We start from the raw sequence: 15,833 nt of genomic DNA on the forward strand, positions 1-15,833 counted from the left end.
TACTCCTTAGAGGTTATCACGCAAAAGTAAAATTTCTGAAAAACAAATTTCATAATTTAAAAAAAAAGTAGAATTTATTGGACCGCAGTTCAAGGGCGAGGGAAGTCGAAATAACGTTCGACCAATTATTATTATTATGTTGATTGAGTGGGAGTAAAACAGTGGTCAATGACCACGTTGCTCCGAAGATCAACGAATTGCGTTCGGCAATCACAATAATTTTTACAACGAAACTACACATTTAATTTCATTTTCATAATTAATTCCACAATACAATTCGTGGTGCATTTGACTTGACATTAAACTTCGAAAATAATTCAGCCTCTCTAAATTGGTTTAAAATTATGATTTTGTGCGCCGTAAAATATTCAAGCACCCGAATACCTAATTTTAAGTTCCAGCACGCACAAATACATTTCTGAATAGAATTTTAAAAGCGACCCCTTTCAGGCGTCCTCCTGCAGGTAGCCGTACCTAGCCAGTCCACACATTCATTTATCTACCTGAGCTTTATGTCCAGAAACACCCAACAATGGCTGAAACGTTCAGCACTCACCCCCTCTGACAGAGGCATCAGGAGCCCTCCATTCTGTATTGCTATTACAGCTACTATTAGTTCTGTGCTGACTCGCGTTGTCGACACAACGTGCTCATCTCTGGTTTGTGCGTAACAACACGCGGTTTTCGTTCATCTCAGTTTTTCGCTCAAGGGATTTTCAGGTGAGTGCTTGCCGAGACGTATTGTGTTGATTTTTTCTTTCGCCACGGGCGACAAAGAAAAACGGATTAGAGTTAATAATAACGAATATTTATTTTTGGAAGCTTTCTCGGAACTGATAATAATGTTTTCGTTAATCTTTTGATTCTGAGCGCTGTGGTTATCGCTGGCTTGTGTTGTTTTCGTGGAGAAATTTGTGCAGCTGGTTGATGCTGAATTTCCGGAAAAGAATTTTGGAAAGGTTCTAATTTTACAAAAATTTTGGTGAAAGTGATGGTCGGAATGCGAGTTATGCACAAAAGGGAGATAAAGTGGTGCAGTTATCAACAATATAATGCACCTCAAGTTCGTTCTAGAAACCGCTTTTAGACAAAGCTGTTTTAGATAACATTTGCTTACTACGTTCACGCGTTATGATCAGTTTGAGTGGGAAAACTCTGCTTTAAATGAAAATGTAGAGAATACGTTACCAACGAGATTTTTTTCTAAATATTTTAATTTTTGTAGACTAATTAAATTTACCGATTTCTTAGACAAATTATAGGACTTGCGCATTTTTTGAAGAATTTGTAAGAAAATTTTGGGTGCTCATCTCTTTTTTATGAAAGAAGCAAGCGGTGTTTTATTTTTTAATAATTTGAAAGAATTTAGAATTTCCAGGTGTTTCGCTTTTGGAAAAATTTAAAAGAATTTTCCAGTGTATTTTTGTATTCAGTTTCTGAGAAAAAAAATAAAAAAATCTTGAGACTCCTTGCTGTTTTTTTTTGCTAAAGTTTAAAACAATTTTGGTACCCCTGCTGTTTTGAAAGAATTTTGGAATCTCTGGTGTTCTATTATTTTAAAAAGTTAAATAATCTTGGGTTGTTCGTATACAGTATTTAAGAAAAGAAAAATATCTTGGGACTCTTAGTGTTTTGTTTCTGAAAGAATTTAAAAAAATCGCTGAGTCTCTGGTATTCTATTTTGGAAATAATTTGAAAGAATCTTGGTGCTTCTAGGTGTTTTGTTTTTGGAAAAATTTGGACGATTTTTAGGCTCCCTAGTGTTCATTTTTTCGAAGAAATTTGAAAAAAAGAGTTTAGAAGAATGATATTCCTGGAGTTTTTTGAAGAGTTAAAAAAAATGTTGGAGTTCTGGTGTTCCATTTTTGGAAGAATTTGAAAGAATGTTGAAGATTTCAAGGGTTTAGTATTTGAAGAACTGTTGGATGTCTCTGGTGGTTTTTATAGAATTTAAAAGGGTCTTGGGGATCCTGGTGTTTTATTTTTGAAAGAATCTTAGAGGCCTCTGGTGTTTAGTGTCTAAAAAAATTGAATCTTGGGGCTCTCGGGGTTTTATTATTGAAAGAATCTTGGAAGTCTTGTTTTAAGAGGTTAAAAGACTTGGGCTTCCGGTGTTCTATTTTAAAAAGAATTTGAAAGAATCTTGGAGGTTCCAGATGTTTCGTTTTTGGAAAAAATATAAAGATTCTTAGGGTCTCTCCTATGAGAAGGATCTTGAGACCCTTGGTGTTTTATTTTTGGAAGAATTTGAAAGTATCTTTTAGTGCCTTTTAGAAGAGTTGAAAAAGTATTGGAAGTCTGGCATTATCTTTATCAAAGAATTTTGGAGATCCTGTGTGTAACTTAAAAAAAAATGCAAAATCTTGGGTATCCCTGGTGTTTTTTTGAAAAGTTTGAAAGAATCTTGGGAGTTCTGAGTTCTATTTCGAAAGATCTTGAAAGCATTTTTTAGATTCTTTTACAAGAGTTTAAAAAGATATTAGAAAACACTAAAAAAAGTTAACACTATCAAATTTCAAAGAATTTTTGAAAAATAAATTGCAAAATCTTGGAGATTCTTGGTGTAGGGTGGCGAGTTCTATTTTTGAAAGATTTTGAAGAAATCTTCGAGCCCTTGGTATTTTATTAAAAAAAAAAATTGAATAAATCTTAGCGCCGCTTAATTTTTGAAAGAATCTTGAGAGATCCGGGTGAGTTGTTTTTGGAAAAATTTTAAAGATGCGTAGTATCTCTATTATATTTTTTTTTCCAAAATTTGACAAAGTATTGGGGACGCCTAATGTTTTTTTAATAGTTTAAAAAGATATTGAAAGCTTTGTTGTTTTATTTTTGAAAGAATTTGGAAGCATTTTTGAGTGCCTTTTCCAATAGTAAAAAAAAATCTTGGAAGTCCCTGGTGTTATCTTTTTAAAAGAATCTTGGACATCCTTCGTATTTAGTTTCTGAAAAAAAAAGAATAAAATCTTGGGTATCCTTACTGCTTTTTTTTGAAGACTTTCAAAAATCTCGGGATCTCGGTGTTCTATTTTTTAAAATTTTGAAGGAATTTCCGAGACTTTAGTGTTTTTTTTAAAGATTGCTAGCGTTATAGTGGCTGTTTGGTTTCTAGAAAAATTTGACAAAATCTTGTGTACCCCAGGTGTCTTTGTTAAGAGTTTAAAAGAATCTTGAAACCCGTGGTGTTTTATTTTTGAAAGAATTTGAAAGCGTCTTTGTGTATCTGTTTCCAAGTGTTGAAAAAATATTGAAAGTCCGTGCGTGGTATTATCTTTATGAAGGAATCTTAGGTATCTCTCTTGTTTTTTGAAAAGTTTAAAAGAATCTTCGCCGCCCTTGGTGTTTTATTTTTGAAAAAATTGGAAAGAATCTTGAGGCCCGTGATGGTTAATTTTTGAAAGAATTTAAAGGAATCTTGGAAGTTCAAATGTTTCGTTCTTGGATAGCTGTAAAGATTCTTAGGGTTCTTAGTATTTGGTTTTTCGTAAAAATTTGATAAAATCTTGGGTGCTCCTGGTGTTTTTTTGAAGAGTTTAAAAGAATATTTGGACCCCTATGTTGTATTGTAGAAAGGTTTTGAAAGATTGTCGGAGCCTTGGTGTTTTATTTTTCAAAGAATCTTAGAGGCCTCTGATGTTTAGTGTTTAAAAAAAATTGAAACTTGGGGCTCTCGGTGTTTTACTATTGAAAGAATCTTGGAAGTCTTGTTTTAAGAGTTTAAAAGACTTGGGCTTTCGGTGTTCTATTTTAAAAAGAATTTGAAAGAATTTCGGGCTCTCTGATACACTTATTTTTGGAAAAATTTTAAAGATTCTTATGGCTCCTAGCATTTGGTTCCTCGGAAAAATTTGGCAAAATCTTGGGTGCTCCTGGTGTTTTTTTGAAGAGTTTAAAATAATCTTTGGACCTCTATGTTGTATTGTAGAAAGGTTTGAAAGATTGTCGGAGCCTTGGTGCTTTATTTTTGAGAGAACTGGAAAGAATCTTGAGGCCCATGATAGTTAATTTTTGAAGGAATTTGAAAAAATCTTAGAGGTTCTAAATGTTTCGTTTTTGGAAAAATTATAAAGTATTAGGATCTCTCTATTTGTTTTTTCTGGAAAATTTAACAAATTCTTAAAACCTCTGAGTTCTATTTTTGAAAGATTTTAAAGGAATTTTCGAGCTCTTATTTTTGAGGGAATTTGTAAGAATCTTGGGGGCCCTGATGCTTATTTTTGGAAAAATTTGGAAGATTCTTATGGCCCTTAGTATTTGGCTTTTCGGAAAAATTTGACAAAATTTTGGAAACCCCTGCTGTTTTTTAAAAGCTTAAAAGGATCTTGAGACCCTTGGTGTTTTATTTTTGAAAGAATTTGAACAAGAGTTGAAAAAATATTTGAAGACCCTGGTATTATCTTTAACAAAAAAATAATTTAAAAAAATGCAAAATCTTGGGTACCCCTGGTGTTTTATTGAAAAATTTAAACGAATCTTGGAACCTGTGAGTTCTATTTTGGAAATAGAAATATTTTGAAGGAATCTTTGAGCCCTTGGTGTTTTATTTTTGAGAGAATTTGAAAGAATCTTGAGGCCCGTGATGGTTAATTTTTTAAAGAATTTGAAAGATTCTTGGAGGTTCCAAATGTTTCGTTTCTGGAAAAATTATAAAGATTATTAGGGTCTCTCTATTTGTTTTTTCTGGAAAATTTAACAAATTCTTGAAACCTCTGAGTTCTATTTTTGAAAGATTTTGAAGGAATTTTCGAGCTCTGATTTTTTAGGGAATTTGTAAGAATCTTAGGGGTCCTGATGCTTATTTTTGGAAAAATTTGGAAGATTCTTATGGCCCTTAGTATTTGGTTTTTTGGAAAAATTTGACAAAATTTTGGAAACCCCTGCTGTTTTTTAAAAGCTTAAAAGGATCTTGAGACCCTTGGTGTTTTATTTTTGAAAGAACTTGAACAAGAATTGAAAAAATATTCGAAGACCCTGGTATTATCTTTAACAAAAAATTAATTAAAAAAAAAAAATGCAAAATCTTGGGTACCCCTGGTGTTTTATTGAAAAATTTAAACGAATCTTGGAACCTGTGAGTTCTATTTTTGAAATATTTTGAAGGAATCTTTGAGCCCTTGATGTTTTATTTTTGAGAGAATTTGAAAGAATCTTGAGGCCCGTGATGGTTAATTTTTGAAAGAATTTGAAAGAATCTTGGAGGTTCCAAATGTTGCGTTTTTGGAAAAATTATAAAGATTATTAGGGTCTCTCTGTTTGTTTTTTCTGAAAAATTTAACAAATTCTTGAAACCTCTGAGTTCTATTTTTGAAAGATTTGGAAGGAATTTTCGAGCTCTTATTTTTGAGGGAATTTGTAAGAATCTTGGGGGCCCTGATACTTATTTTTGGAAAAATTTGGAAGATTCTTATGGCCCTTGGTATTTGGCTTTTCGGAAAAATTTGACAAAATTTTGGAAACCCCTGCTGCTTTTTAAAAGCTTAAAAGGATCTTGAGACCCTTGGTGTTTTATTTTTGAAAGAATTTGAACAAGAGTTGAAAAAATATTCGAAGACCCTGGTATTATCTTAGGGGTCCTGATGCTTATTTTTGGAAAAATTTGGAAGATTCTTATGGCCCTTAGTATTTGGTTTTTTGGAAAAATTTGACAAAATTTTGGAAACCCCTGCTGTTTTTTAAAAGCTTAAAAGGATCTTGAGACCCTTGGTGTTTTATTTTTGAAAGAATTTGAACAAGAGTTGAAAAAATATTTGAAGACCCTGGTATTATCTTTAACAAAAAAATAATTAAAAAAAAAGCAAAATCTTGGGTATCCCTGGTGTTTTATTGAAAAATTTAAACGAATCTTGGAACCTGTGAGTTCTATTTTTGAAGTATTTTGAAGGAATCTTTGAGCCCTTGTTGTTTTATTTTTGAGAGAATTTTAAAGAATCTTGAGGCACGTGATGGTTAATTTTTGAAAGAATTTGAAAGAATCTTGGAGGTTCCAAATGTTTCGTTTTTGGAAAAATTATAAAGATTATTAGGGTCTCTCTATTTGTTTTTTCTGAAAAATTTAACAAATTCTTGAAACTTTTGAGTTCTATTTTTGAAAGATTTTGAAGAAATTTTCGAGCTCTTATTTTTGAGGGAATTTCTAAGAATCTTAGGGGTCCTGATGCTTATTTTTGGAAAAATTTGGAAGATTCTTATGGCCCTTAGTATTTGGTTTTTCGAAAAAATTTGACAAAATTTTGGAAACCCCTGCTGTTTTTTAAAAGCTTAAAAGGTTCTTGAGACCCTTGGTGTTTTATTTTTGAAAGAATTTGAACAAGAGTTGAAAAAATATTTGAAGACCCTGGTATTATCTTTAACAAAAAATTAATTAAAAAAAATGCAAAATCTTGGGTATCCCCGGGTGTTTTATTGAAAAATTTAAACGAATCTTGGAACCTGTGAGTTCTATTTTTGAAATATTTTGAAGGAATCTTTGAGCCCTTGATGTTTTATTTTTCAGAGAATTTGAAAAAATCTTGAGGCCTGTGATGGTTAATTTTTGAAATAATTTGAAAGAATCTTGAATGTTCCAAATGTTTTGTTTTTGGAAAAATTATAAAGATTCTTAGGGTTCCTCGTATTTGCTTTTTCGGAAAAATTTGGTCCCTGACGTTTATTTTTGGAAGAATTTGAAAGATTCTTGGGAGTTCCAGATGTCTTTGAAAAAATTAAAAAATTCTTATGGCCCCTAGTATAATAAAATCTTGGTTGCCTCTGGTGTTTTTTCGAAGAGTTTAAAAAAATCTTGGCATCCTTGTGTTTTATTTTAGAAAGAAGTTGAAGAAATGTCGAAGCCTTTGGTGTTAAATTTTTCAGAGAATTTGAAAGAACTTGGCGGTACCAAAGAATCTGGGGGTTCCAGGTGTTTTTTGTTTGGAAAAATTATAAAGATTCTTAGGGTCTCTCCTATGTGGTTTTTCGGAAGAATCTGACAAAATCTTGGATGCCCTTGGTGTTATTTTTGAAAGAATTTGAAAGCATCTTTTCGTGTTTTTTACAAGAGTTTAAAAAATATTGGCTGACCCTAGTATTATATTTATCAAAGGGTTTTATAGATTTTGTGTTTAATTTTTGAAAAAAAAGCAAAATCTTGGAACCTGTGTTGTATTTTTGAAAAATTTTGAAGGAATCTTCGAGCCCTTGGTGTTTTATTTTTGAGAGAATTTGAATGAATCTTGGGGTTCCGGATGGGTTGTTTTTGGAAAAATGTTAAAAATGCTTACTATATGGTTTTTGCAAAAACTTGACAAAATTTTGGGTGCCCCTTGTATTTTTTTAAGAATTTGAAAAGATCTTGAAACCAAGAGTAGAAAAAATATTGGGAGTCTCTGGTGTTGTCTCTATGAAAGAATCTTGGATATCCTTCGTGTTTAGTCTTTAAAAAAAAATCTTGGGTATTCTCGTTTTTTTTAAGACTTTAAAAATCATGTGTGTTTTATTTTTGAAAGATTTTGAATAAATCTTGGGGTTCCGGGTAGGTTGTTTTTGGAAAAATTTAGGATTACTATTGTATGGTTTTTCCAAAAATTTGTCAAAATCTTGGGCGCCACTAGTGTTTTTTTTAAGAGTTTAAAACAGCGGTTCTCAACCTTTTAGTCTTCACGACCCATTTACCAATAACAGTTTTTATCGCGCCCCCCCTCAAAAATTTGCTCAAAAATTTTGGGAGCAGAAAGCATGAAACCTAATAAACTTAAACGCCATTTGGAAACGCCTCATAGTGAATTTGTTGTTAAACCTCGGCAAATTTTCGAATTAAAATTGAAATCATTTGAAAAGCAAAAAAAAATCTTTGGAAATGAAAAAGCTTTACTTGGATCGTACAAAGTTTCATATAGCGATATGTAAAAAGCTGTATACCATTGGCGAAGAACTTATTCTACCAGCTGCAATTGAAATTGTAGAAACTATGTTTGGAGATAATTTTACCAAACAATTAAAGTTTGTACCTCTATCAAATGAGACTGTTGCGCGTCGAATTGGTGATATAGCTAACGATGTACAGCATCAGCTTTTTGAGAAATTGGATGATAAATTCTTTTCAATTCAGCTTGATTAGGCAACAGATAGCATTAAAGATGCGTATGTTCGATTTTGTCTGGTGTTCAGCAGTAGAAGAACTGCTTTTCTGCAAACCAACAGAACTCAAAGCAACAGCAGTTACATTATTTGCTACTTTAAATGATTTTCTAAACGAAGGAAACATAGAATGGAACAATTACGTCGGAATATGCACCGATGGTGCTCGTGCAATGTCTGGAAAATTCCAAAGTACCTATGCAAACACTTGTGAAACAAAAATCTCCACAGTGGGTGTGGACGCATTGCAGATCCATAGAGAAGCTTTGGCTTCCAAGGAAATGAGTCCTGGTTTGAATATTGTACTAACGACGGTTCTGACAGCAATAAATTATATAAAAATGAGATCCTTAAAAATCAGAATATTTTCTGAACTTTACAAAGACATGGGTGCAGTACATTCATCGTTATTTTTTTATTGCGGGACAAGATGGTTATCACGTGGAAGATTTTCGCAACGTGTTTATGAGTTAAGAGATGAAATTATCATTGATTTAGTAGACGAACACAGACCGGAAGTCGAGAAGTTTCGAGATTATTAATTTGTTATGAAATTGAGCTACTTGGTCGACATTTTCGAGAAATTAAATATTTTGAATCTTCAACTCCAAAGAGCAAACACACATATGTTGGATACTAGTGATAAAGTAGAGAATTGGAATTGTGGAACAGAAATGTAAAGCAAAAAACCTAGAAATGTTTCCAAACGTGGATGAATGTGTTAAAACTTACAAGGTTGAGGAACAACTCATATGAAAGTTGTTCTTGTAACCATTGAAAATCATCTAGCCATGCTGGCAAAGAATTCTACAAAGTATTTTTTGCTGATGAGAATTTGCTAGCAGGTTACGAGTTGGTTAGGGATCCATTTCAAAACACTCCTGACGGCCTTTCAACTGCTGTAGAAGAAATGTTCATACACTTCCCGGCAAGCGGCGAAATCAAAAGACAATTTAGTAACAAACCACTCTTTGAATTTTGGGCAAGCTTACATAATAAGTTCTCTGCGCTGAAAACAAGAGCGCTACGTATACTATTACCATTTTCAACATCCTACCTTTGTGAAACCGGATTTTCTACGATGGCTGCATTGAAGACAAAATATAGGTCTCGGTTGAATGTAGAGAAAGAACTTAGAGTGTCAATTTCTCAAATTAAACCGCGTTTCGAAAAGCTTTGTGTGGTTAAACAGGCTCAAAGGAGTCACTAATGATTATCACTATTGCTGCATTTTTATTTAATTATTCAGAATGAATTTTATTTACTTTTTTAACAATATATTTAATTTTTTGTAGTAATATATTCATTATTATTTTAAATATACTTTATTTTTTCTAAAAAATATATTTCCTTATTTGCTCGCGCCCCCCCTCTAATGTTGTCGCGCCCCCCTAGGGGGGCGCGCCCCACAGGTTGAGAATCGCTGGTTTAAAAAGATCTTGAAACCAAGAGTAGAAAAAATATCTCTACGAAAGAATCTTGGATATCAATCGTATTTAGTTTTTCAAAAAAAATTGAAAAAATCTTGGGTGCCCCTGGGGTTTTTTCAAGACTTTAAAAATTTTGGGACACCGGTGTTTTGCCTTTGAAAAATTTTGAAAGAATTTTTAGGATTTCTAATAGATATGTGGTTCTTAGAAACAATTTGAAAGGATATTGAAACCCTTGGTGTTTTATTTTTTAAAGAATTGGAAAGCATTTTAGGGCATCTTTTTTTCCAAATGTTGAAAAGATATTTAAAGTCCATGGTGTTATCTTTATGAAAGATTCTTAGCGACCCTTCGTATTTAGTTCTTGAAAAAATCTTAGGTATCCCTGGTGTTTTTTTTTGGGGGGGTTTAAAAGAAGCTTGGGACCCCTGTATTTTATTTTTGAAAGATTTTCAAAGACTCTTGGGATCCTTGGTGTTCTATTTTTGAGAAAATTGAAAAAATCTTAGGGTTACCTTAGTCTGTGGTATTGGGAAAAACCTTGGTTGCCCCCGGTGTTTTTTTTTTAATTTGAAAGAATCTTTGGGTTGTTACTGTCTTTTTTGCAAGAGTTTAAAAGAATCTCGGAGATCTTTCATGATTCGTGTTCAAAAAAAAACAGAAGAAACTTTGAATGTCTCTGGTGTTTTTTAAAAGGATCTTAGGAACGCCAGTGTTGTATTTTTGAAAGATTTTGAAAGAATCTCGTAGACTCTGCTGATTTATTTTTGAAATTATTTGGAAGAATTGTCAGTGTTCCAGATATTCAGTTGTCAAAGTATTGAAAACATTATAGGTGCCCTCTGTGATTTTTAAAGAGTTTAAAAGGATCTTCAGACCTTTGGTGGTTTATTTTTGAAATAATTTGAAGGAATCTTGATGAATACATTGTTAGTTTTTGGATCTTTTTTAATCTGGTCTACGCCTGCTAGCTTTTGTTTAAGAGTATAACATACTCTTTGGATCTACAATATTTTGTTTATAAAACAACTTGGAAAAATCTAGAGGCCCATGTCGCCTCGTTTTTTAAAACATTTGAAAATATCTTCGTGTTTTTATGATAAAATATATTTTTCTTAAATCTGCTGTTGAAATAGACGCAAATTTCAAAGTAGCTCACGGACTGCCGAGGATCTTTGTTAGGGAGGTTGTTCAAGCATATAAAATATGTATATATCATTAGTATAAAATAAACTTTCTGTAGAAAATAATTTTCGTTTCGTCTAAACGACTATAAAGGATTTTTAGTTTAGTTTTTAGTTTTACTAATTATACTAGAGAAATTTGTGTACGCGTATGTTACGTATTTCCGTTCGATAGTGCAGAGTTTCCCCTCGAACTATTTCATTCGAAAACCCAACTGTAACTCGTTTTTCCCCTGTACGGGTTTTCCAGAAAAAGTAGCTTTGTAGAACTGAGATAAGTTATCTTTCGAAAAAATTTTCTCAACCTGCATCAAAGAAAACGCCACCAACCATATCAACCACAAACACATCTCCTATCGAACAACTCTTCCTTATCTCAACGGCCCCGATGTCGTAATCCTGCGCGTCCACATCACGAAACGAATTAACCAAAAATAAATTCATGCACACATGCTCTAACTCAACCACAGCGATCAGTTTCATAGCTTGCACATCATCTCAGCCATCGAAATTGTTCCAGTTGTAGGGAACCGCAAGGCAATGCAGCCACGAGCCAAACAAGTGATCTTTGCCCAAGCCAACAAACATCGCTGATAATCCCATAAGCACAACATTCTTGGTCGAAAAACGATGTGAAGTGCTCCCGTCTCAGTGCTGTGCTCCGAAGACGAGAACATGCAGTGTGTGGCGGCCCTTATTTCGCTGTTTTGTGTCTTAGGTGCCGCGAACGTGGTCGATGATAGTGACAACAGGACTAGAAACCACTTCACCATCGAGCAGCTGTTGAGCACCACTTTCCCGAAGAAGACCTCCGACGATTTGGATCTCGACCCTTGCAAGGCTGGTGAGTAGCGGTGTTATCTGAAGCGAACTGGATTCGGGCGGTTCGGGACGAGATAAAGGGGTGAAAGGAAGAAGGTTTTGCGGAGAGGAGGGGTTGATATTAAAGGTAGAGTTTGAGGGCGGTTCTTCGTCAACAAAGTGGAAGGAAAACAACACAATTGGATTGTAGTTGCACAATAATGCGGATAAACCATAACAGATTATTATTAATTGTTGAAAAAAAAAAAAACGTGATACTAAAGTAGAAACAATTTACTATACAGTGCCGGCGTAAAGTAGGACCCCATTGTGTTTAGAGAAAGTTCCGAATAACAAATTTAGTAGCTTTGTTTGCGACCTAAAAAAATTTACAATTAATATGTAGTGCGGTGGAGTTAAACTTTGTAGAAATACAAAGTGTTCACTCAGTATTTATAAAAAATTTCTCAGACAACACTAAGCCCAATTTTCTTAAGGCTGTTGCTACAATAAAAAAAATACTGCCTAGCTAAGTTTATTATTATTGCAACTATACAAACATTGTTTGGCTCCTCAGTCAAAAACATGAAAAATTATACAGACAAAATGTATAACAAAAAACAATTCGTGTTTTCCTTAAGGACTGCAAGCCGCTATTTTACCACCCATTTTTATGGAGAACCATTGGACGCCATTCTTTGCAAATTCAAAGTAAGAACAGCCTTAAGTTGTTCATTGACAGACACTTTTGACTTTTCTAATCTTAAGTTTCTTTAACTCGCTTCTAGTAGGAATTTGATTTCTACAATATTTTTCTAAAAAATAAATAAATTCCAATGAAATCAACTACAAATTTTGTTTGAGTTAAATTTACCATTTTAAACATGTTTTAAGATTTTGTTGTAAAAAGATGACTAGGTATATTAAGCAAAGAACAAGGCAAAATATAAGCCCCGCCCACCCACCCCGTCTCAGTTGTGATGACTTTTTTTATTCGTCGTGAGCCAAGAGGGTGGAGCTTATTTGCAAAACCCGTACTTTTCCATTTGAAATTACCACGTAAGATATACATATTTTTGAGTATCGTGTTGTTCAAAGAATACTACCTACTTATTAAGGAAAAATTAAAGCCAGAGTGAGATCGAGACGAATGACAAGGAGTTATGTTTTGGTTTTCTCTTGTACTTATTACATATAGTTTGCTTATAGAAAAATGAGGATTTTGCAATTAAGCTCCGCCTCTTGAGTCACGACGAATAAAAAAAATCATCACAATTGAGACAGGGCGGGTGAGAGGGGTTTATATTTTGCCTTTTTTTCTTAAGATACGTAGTCATCTTTTCACAAAAAAAAGTTAAAACATGTTTAAAATGATAAATTTTTGTAGGGAAATATGGGTTTTGCAATTAAAATGTAAGCCCCGCCCACCCACCCTATCTCAGTTGTGATGATTTTTTTTTATTCGTCGTGAGCCAAGAGGGTGGAGCTTAATTGCAAAACCCTTATTTTTCTACAAGAAATTACCACGTAAGATATATTTTTGAGTGGTCGTGTTGTTCAAAGATTACTAACTATATCACGTAGAAATTAAAGCCAGATTGATATCGAGACCAATGACCAGGATTTATGTTTTGGTTTTCTCTTGTACTTATTACATATAGTGTGCTTGTACAAAAATAAGGATTTTGCAATTAAGCTCCGCCTCACGGCTTACGATGAGTAGAAAAAATCATCACGATTAAGATAGGGTGGGTGGGCGGGGCTGCTATTTTGGCTGTTTTTATAATATACGTAGTCATCTTTTCACAACAAAAACTTAAAACATGTTTAAAATGGTAAATTTTTGTAGAGAAAAATGGGTTTTGCAATGACGCTCCGCCTCTCGGTTTGACAACGAATGAAAACTTCATCGCTATTGAAGTCGGAGCAGGTATGGGTGGGGCTTAATCTCGTGATGATTCGTTGCCAGACCTAGGGCGAAACGTGACTGTAAAATTCGTATTTCTCTACAAATATTTACTAGGTATATTAAGAAAAAACAAGGCAAAATATAAGCCCCGCCCACCCACCCTATCTCAGTTGTGATGATTATTTTTTATTCGTCGTTAGTCAAGAGGGTGGAGATTAATTGCAAAACTCTTACTTTTCCACAAGAAATTACCACGTAAGATATATTTTTGAGTATGTGTTGTTCAAAGAATACTAACTATATTACGTAAAAATTAAAGTCAGATTGACATCGAGACGAATGACCGGGATTTACGTTTTGGTTTTCTTTTGTACTTACTACTTATAATTTGCTTGTAGAAAAATGAGGATTTTGCAATTAAGCTCCGCCCTCTTGAGTCACGATGAATTAAAAGATCATTACAATTGTGACACGGCGGGTGGGCGGGGCTTATATTTTGCCTTTTTTTCTTAAGATACGTAGTCATCTTTTGACAAAAAAAAAGTTAAAACATGTTTAAAATGGTAATTTTTGTAGGGAAATATGGCTTTTGCAATTACGCTCCGCCTCTTGGTTTGACAACGAATGAAAACTTCATCGCTATTGAAGTCGGGGCAGGTATGGGTGGGGCTTAATCTCGTGATGATTCGTTGCCAGACCTAGGGCGAAACGTAAATATAAAATCTATATTTCCCTACAAATATTATTTACCATTTTAAACACGTTTTAAGATTTTGTTGTCAAAAGATGACTAGGTATATTAAGAAAAAACAAGGCAAAATATAAGCCCCGCCCACCCACCCCGTCTCAGTTGTGATGATTTTTTTTATTCGTCGTGAGCCAAGAGGGTGGAGTTTAATTGCAAAACCCGTACTTTTCCACAAGAAATTACCTCGTAAGATATATTTTTGAGTATCGTGTTGTTCAAAGAATACTAACTACTTATTAAGGAAAAATTAAAGGCAGATTGAGATCGAGACGAATGACTAGGATTTATGTTTTGGTTTTTTTTTGTACTTATTACATATAATTTTCTTGCAGAAAAATAAGGATTTTGCAGTTAAGCTCCGCCCCATAGCTTACGACGAATAAAAAAAAACATCACGGTTGAGATAGGGTGGGTGGGCGGGGCTAATATTTTGCCTTCTTTAATAATATACGTACTCATCTTTTCACGACAAAAACTTAAAACATGTTTAAAATGGTAAATTTTTGTAAGGAAATATGGGCTTTGCAGTTACGCTCCGCCTCCTCGGTTTGACAACGAATGAAAACTTCACCACTATTGGAGGTGGGAGCAGGTATGGGTGGGGCTTAACCTTGTGATGATTCGTTGCCTGACCGAGGGGCGAAACGTAACTGTAAAATCTGTATTTCCCTACAAATATTTACCATTTTAAACATGTTTTTAAGTGTTTGTTGTAAAAAGATGACTAGGTATATTAAGAAAAAACAAGACAAAATATAAGCCCCACCCACCCACCCTATCTCAGTTGTGATGATTTTTTTTATTCGTCGTCAGCCAAGAGGGTGGAGCTTATTTGCAAAACCCGTACTTTTCTACAAGAAACTACAACGTAAGATATATTTTTGAGTATCGTGTTGTTCAAAGAATACTAACCATTTTACGTAAAAATTAAAGCCAGGTTGACATCGAGACGAATGACCAGGATTTATGTTTTGGTTTTCTCTTGTACTTATTACATATAGTTTGCTTGTAGAAAAATACGGATTTTGCAAGTAAGCTCCGCCCCACGGCTTACGACGAGTAGAAAAAATCATCACGATTGAGTTAGGGTGGGTGGGCGGGGCTGATATTTTGGCTGTTTTTATAATATACGTAGTCATCTTTTCACAACAAAAACTTATAACATGTTTAAAATGGTAATTTTTTGTAAGGAAATATGGCTTTTGCAATTACGCTCCGCCTCTCGGTTTGAAAGCGAATGAAAACTTCATTGCTATTGAAGTGGGGGCAGGTATGGGTGGGGCTTAATCTCGTGATGATTCGTTGCCAGACCGAGGGGCAAAATGTAACTGTAAAATCTGTATTTCCCTACAAATATTTACCATTTTAAACATGTTTTAAGTTTTTGTTGTGAAAAGATGACTACGTATCTTAAGAAAAAAAGCAAAATATAAGCCCCGCCCACCCGCCCTGTCTCAGTTGTGGTGATTTTTTTTATTCGTCGTGAGCCAAGAGGGCGGAGCTTAATTGCAAAACTCATATTTTTCTACAAGAAATTACCAAGTAAGATATATTTTTGAGTATCGTGTTCGAGGAATACTAAATAAGTATATTAAGTAAAGATTAAAGCCAGATTTAGATGGAGACGGATGGGTGGAGCTTATCTTTTGCCT

The 15,833-nt window shown here is 33.8% G+C and overlaps 1 protein-coding gene across 2 annotated transcripts in view; it reads left to right on the forward strand.

Moving 5' to 3' along the window:
* Positions 1-630: 630 nt before the first annotated feature.
* LOC135125233 (protein tolkin) overlaps positions 631-15,833 on the forward strand; it is a 47,028-nt gene continuing 31,825 nt past the window's right edge. The window contains exons 1-2 of one of the 2 annotated variants that reach the window (XM_064050664.1): positions 631-720; positions 11,244-11,567. In XM_064050664.1, the coding sequence (XP_063906734.1) occupies positions 11,399-11,567 (169 nt within the window). In that variant the 5' untranslated portion in view covers positions 631-720; positions 11,244-11,398. Of the gene's footprint in view, positions 721-11,188; positions 11,568-15,833 lie in introns of those variants that run through there. The other variant, XM_064050665.1, reaches the window with a different exon arrangement.

The sequence above is a fragment of the Zophobas morio genome, unplaced genomic scaffold (genome assembly GCF_036711695.1).
Source record: "Zophobas morio isolate AGI-343-1 ecotype UQ-CSIRO unplaced genomic scaffold, CSIRO_AGI_Zmor_V1 ptg000008l, whole genome shotgun sequence".
Taxonomy (NCBI): Eukaryota; Metazoa; Arthropoda; class Insecta; order Coleoptera; family Tenebrionidae; genus Zophobas; species Zophobas morio.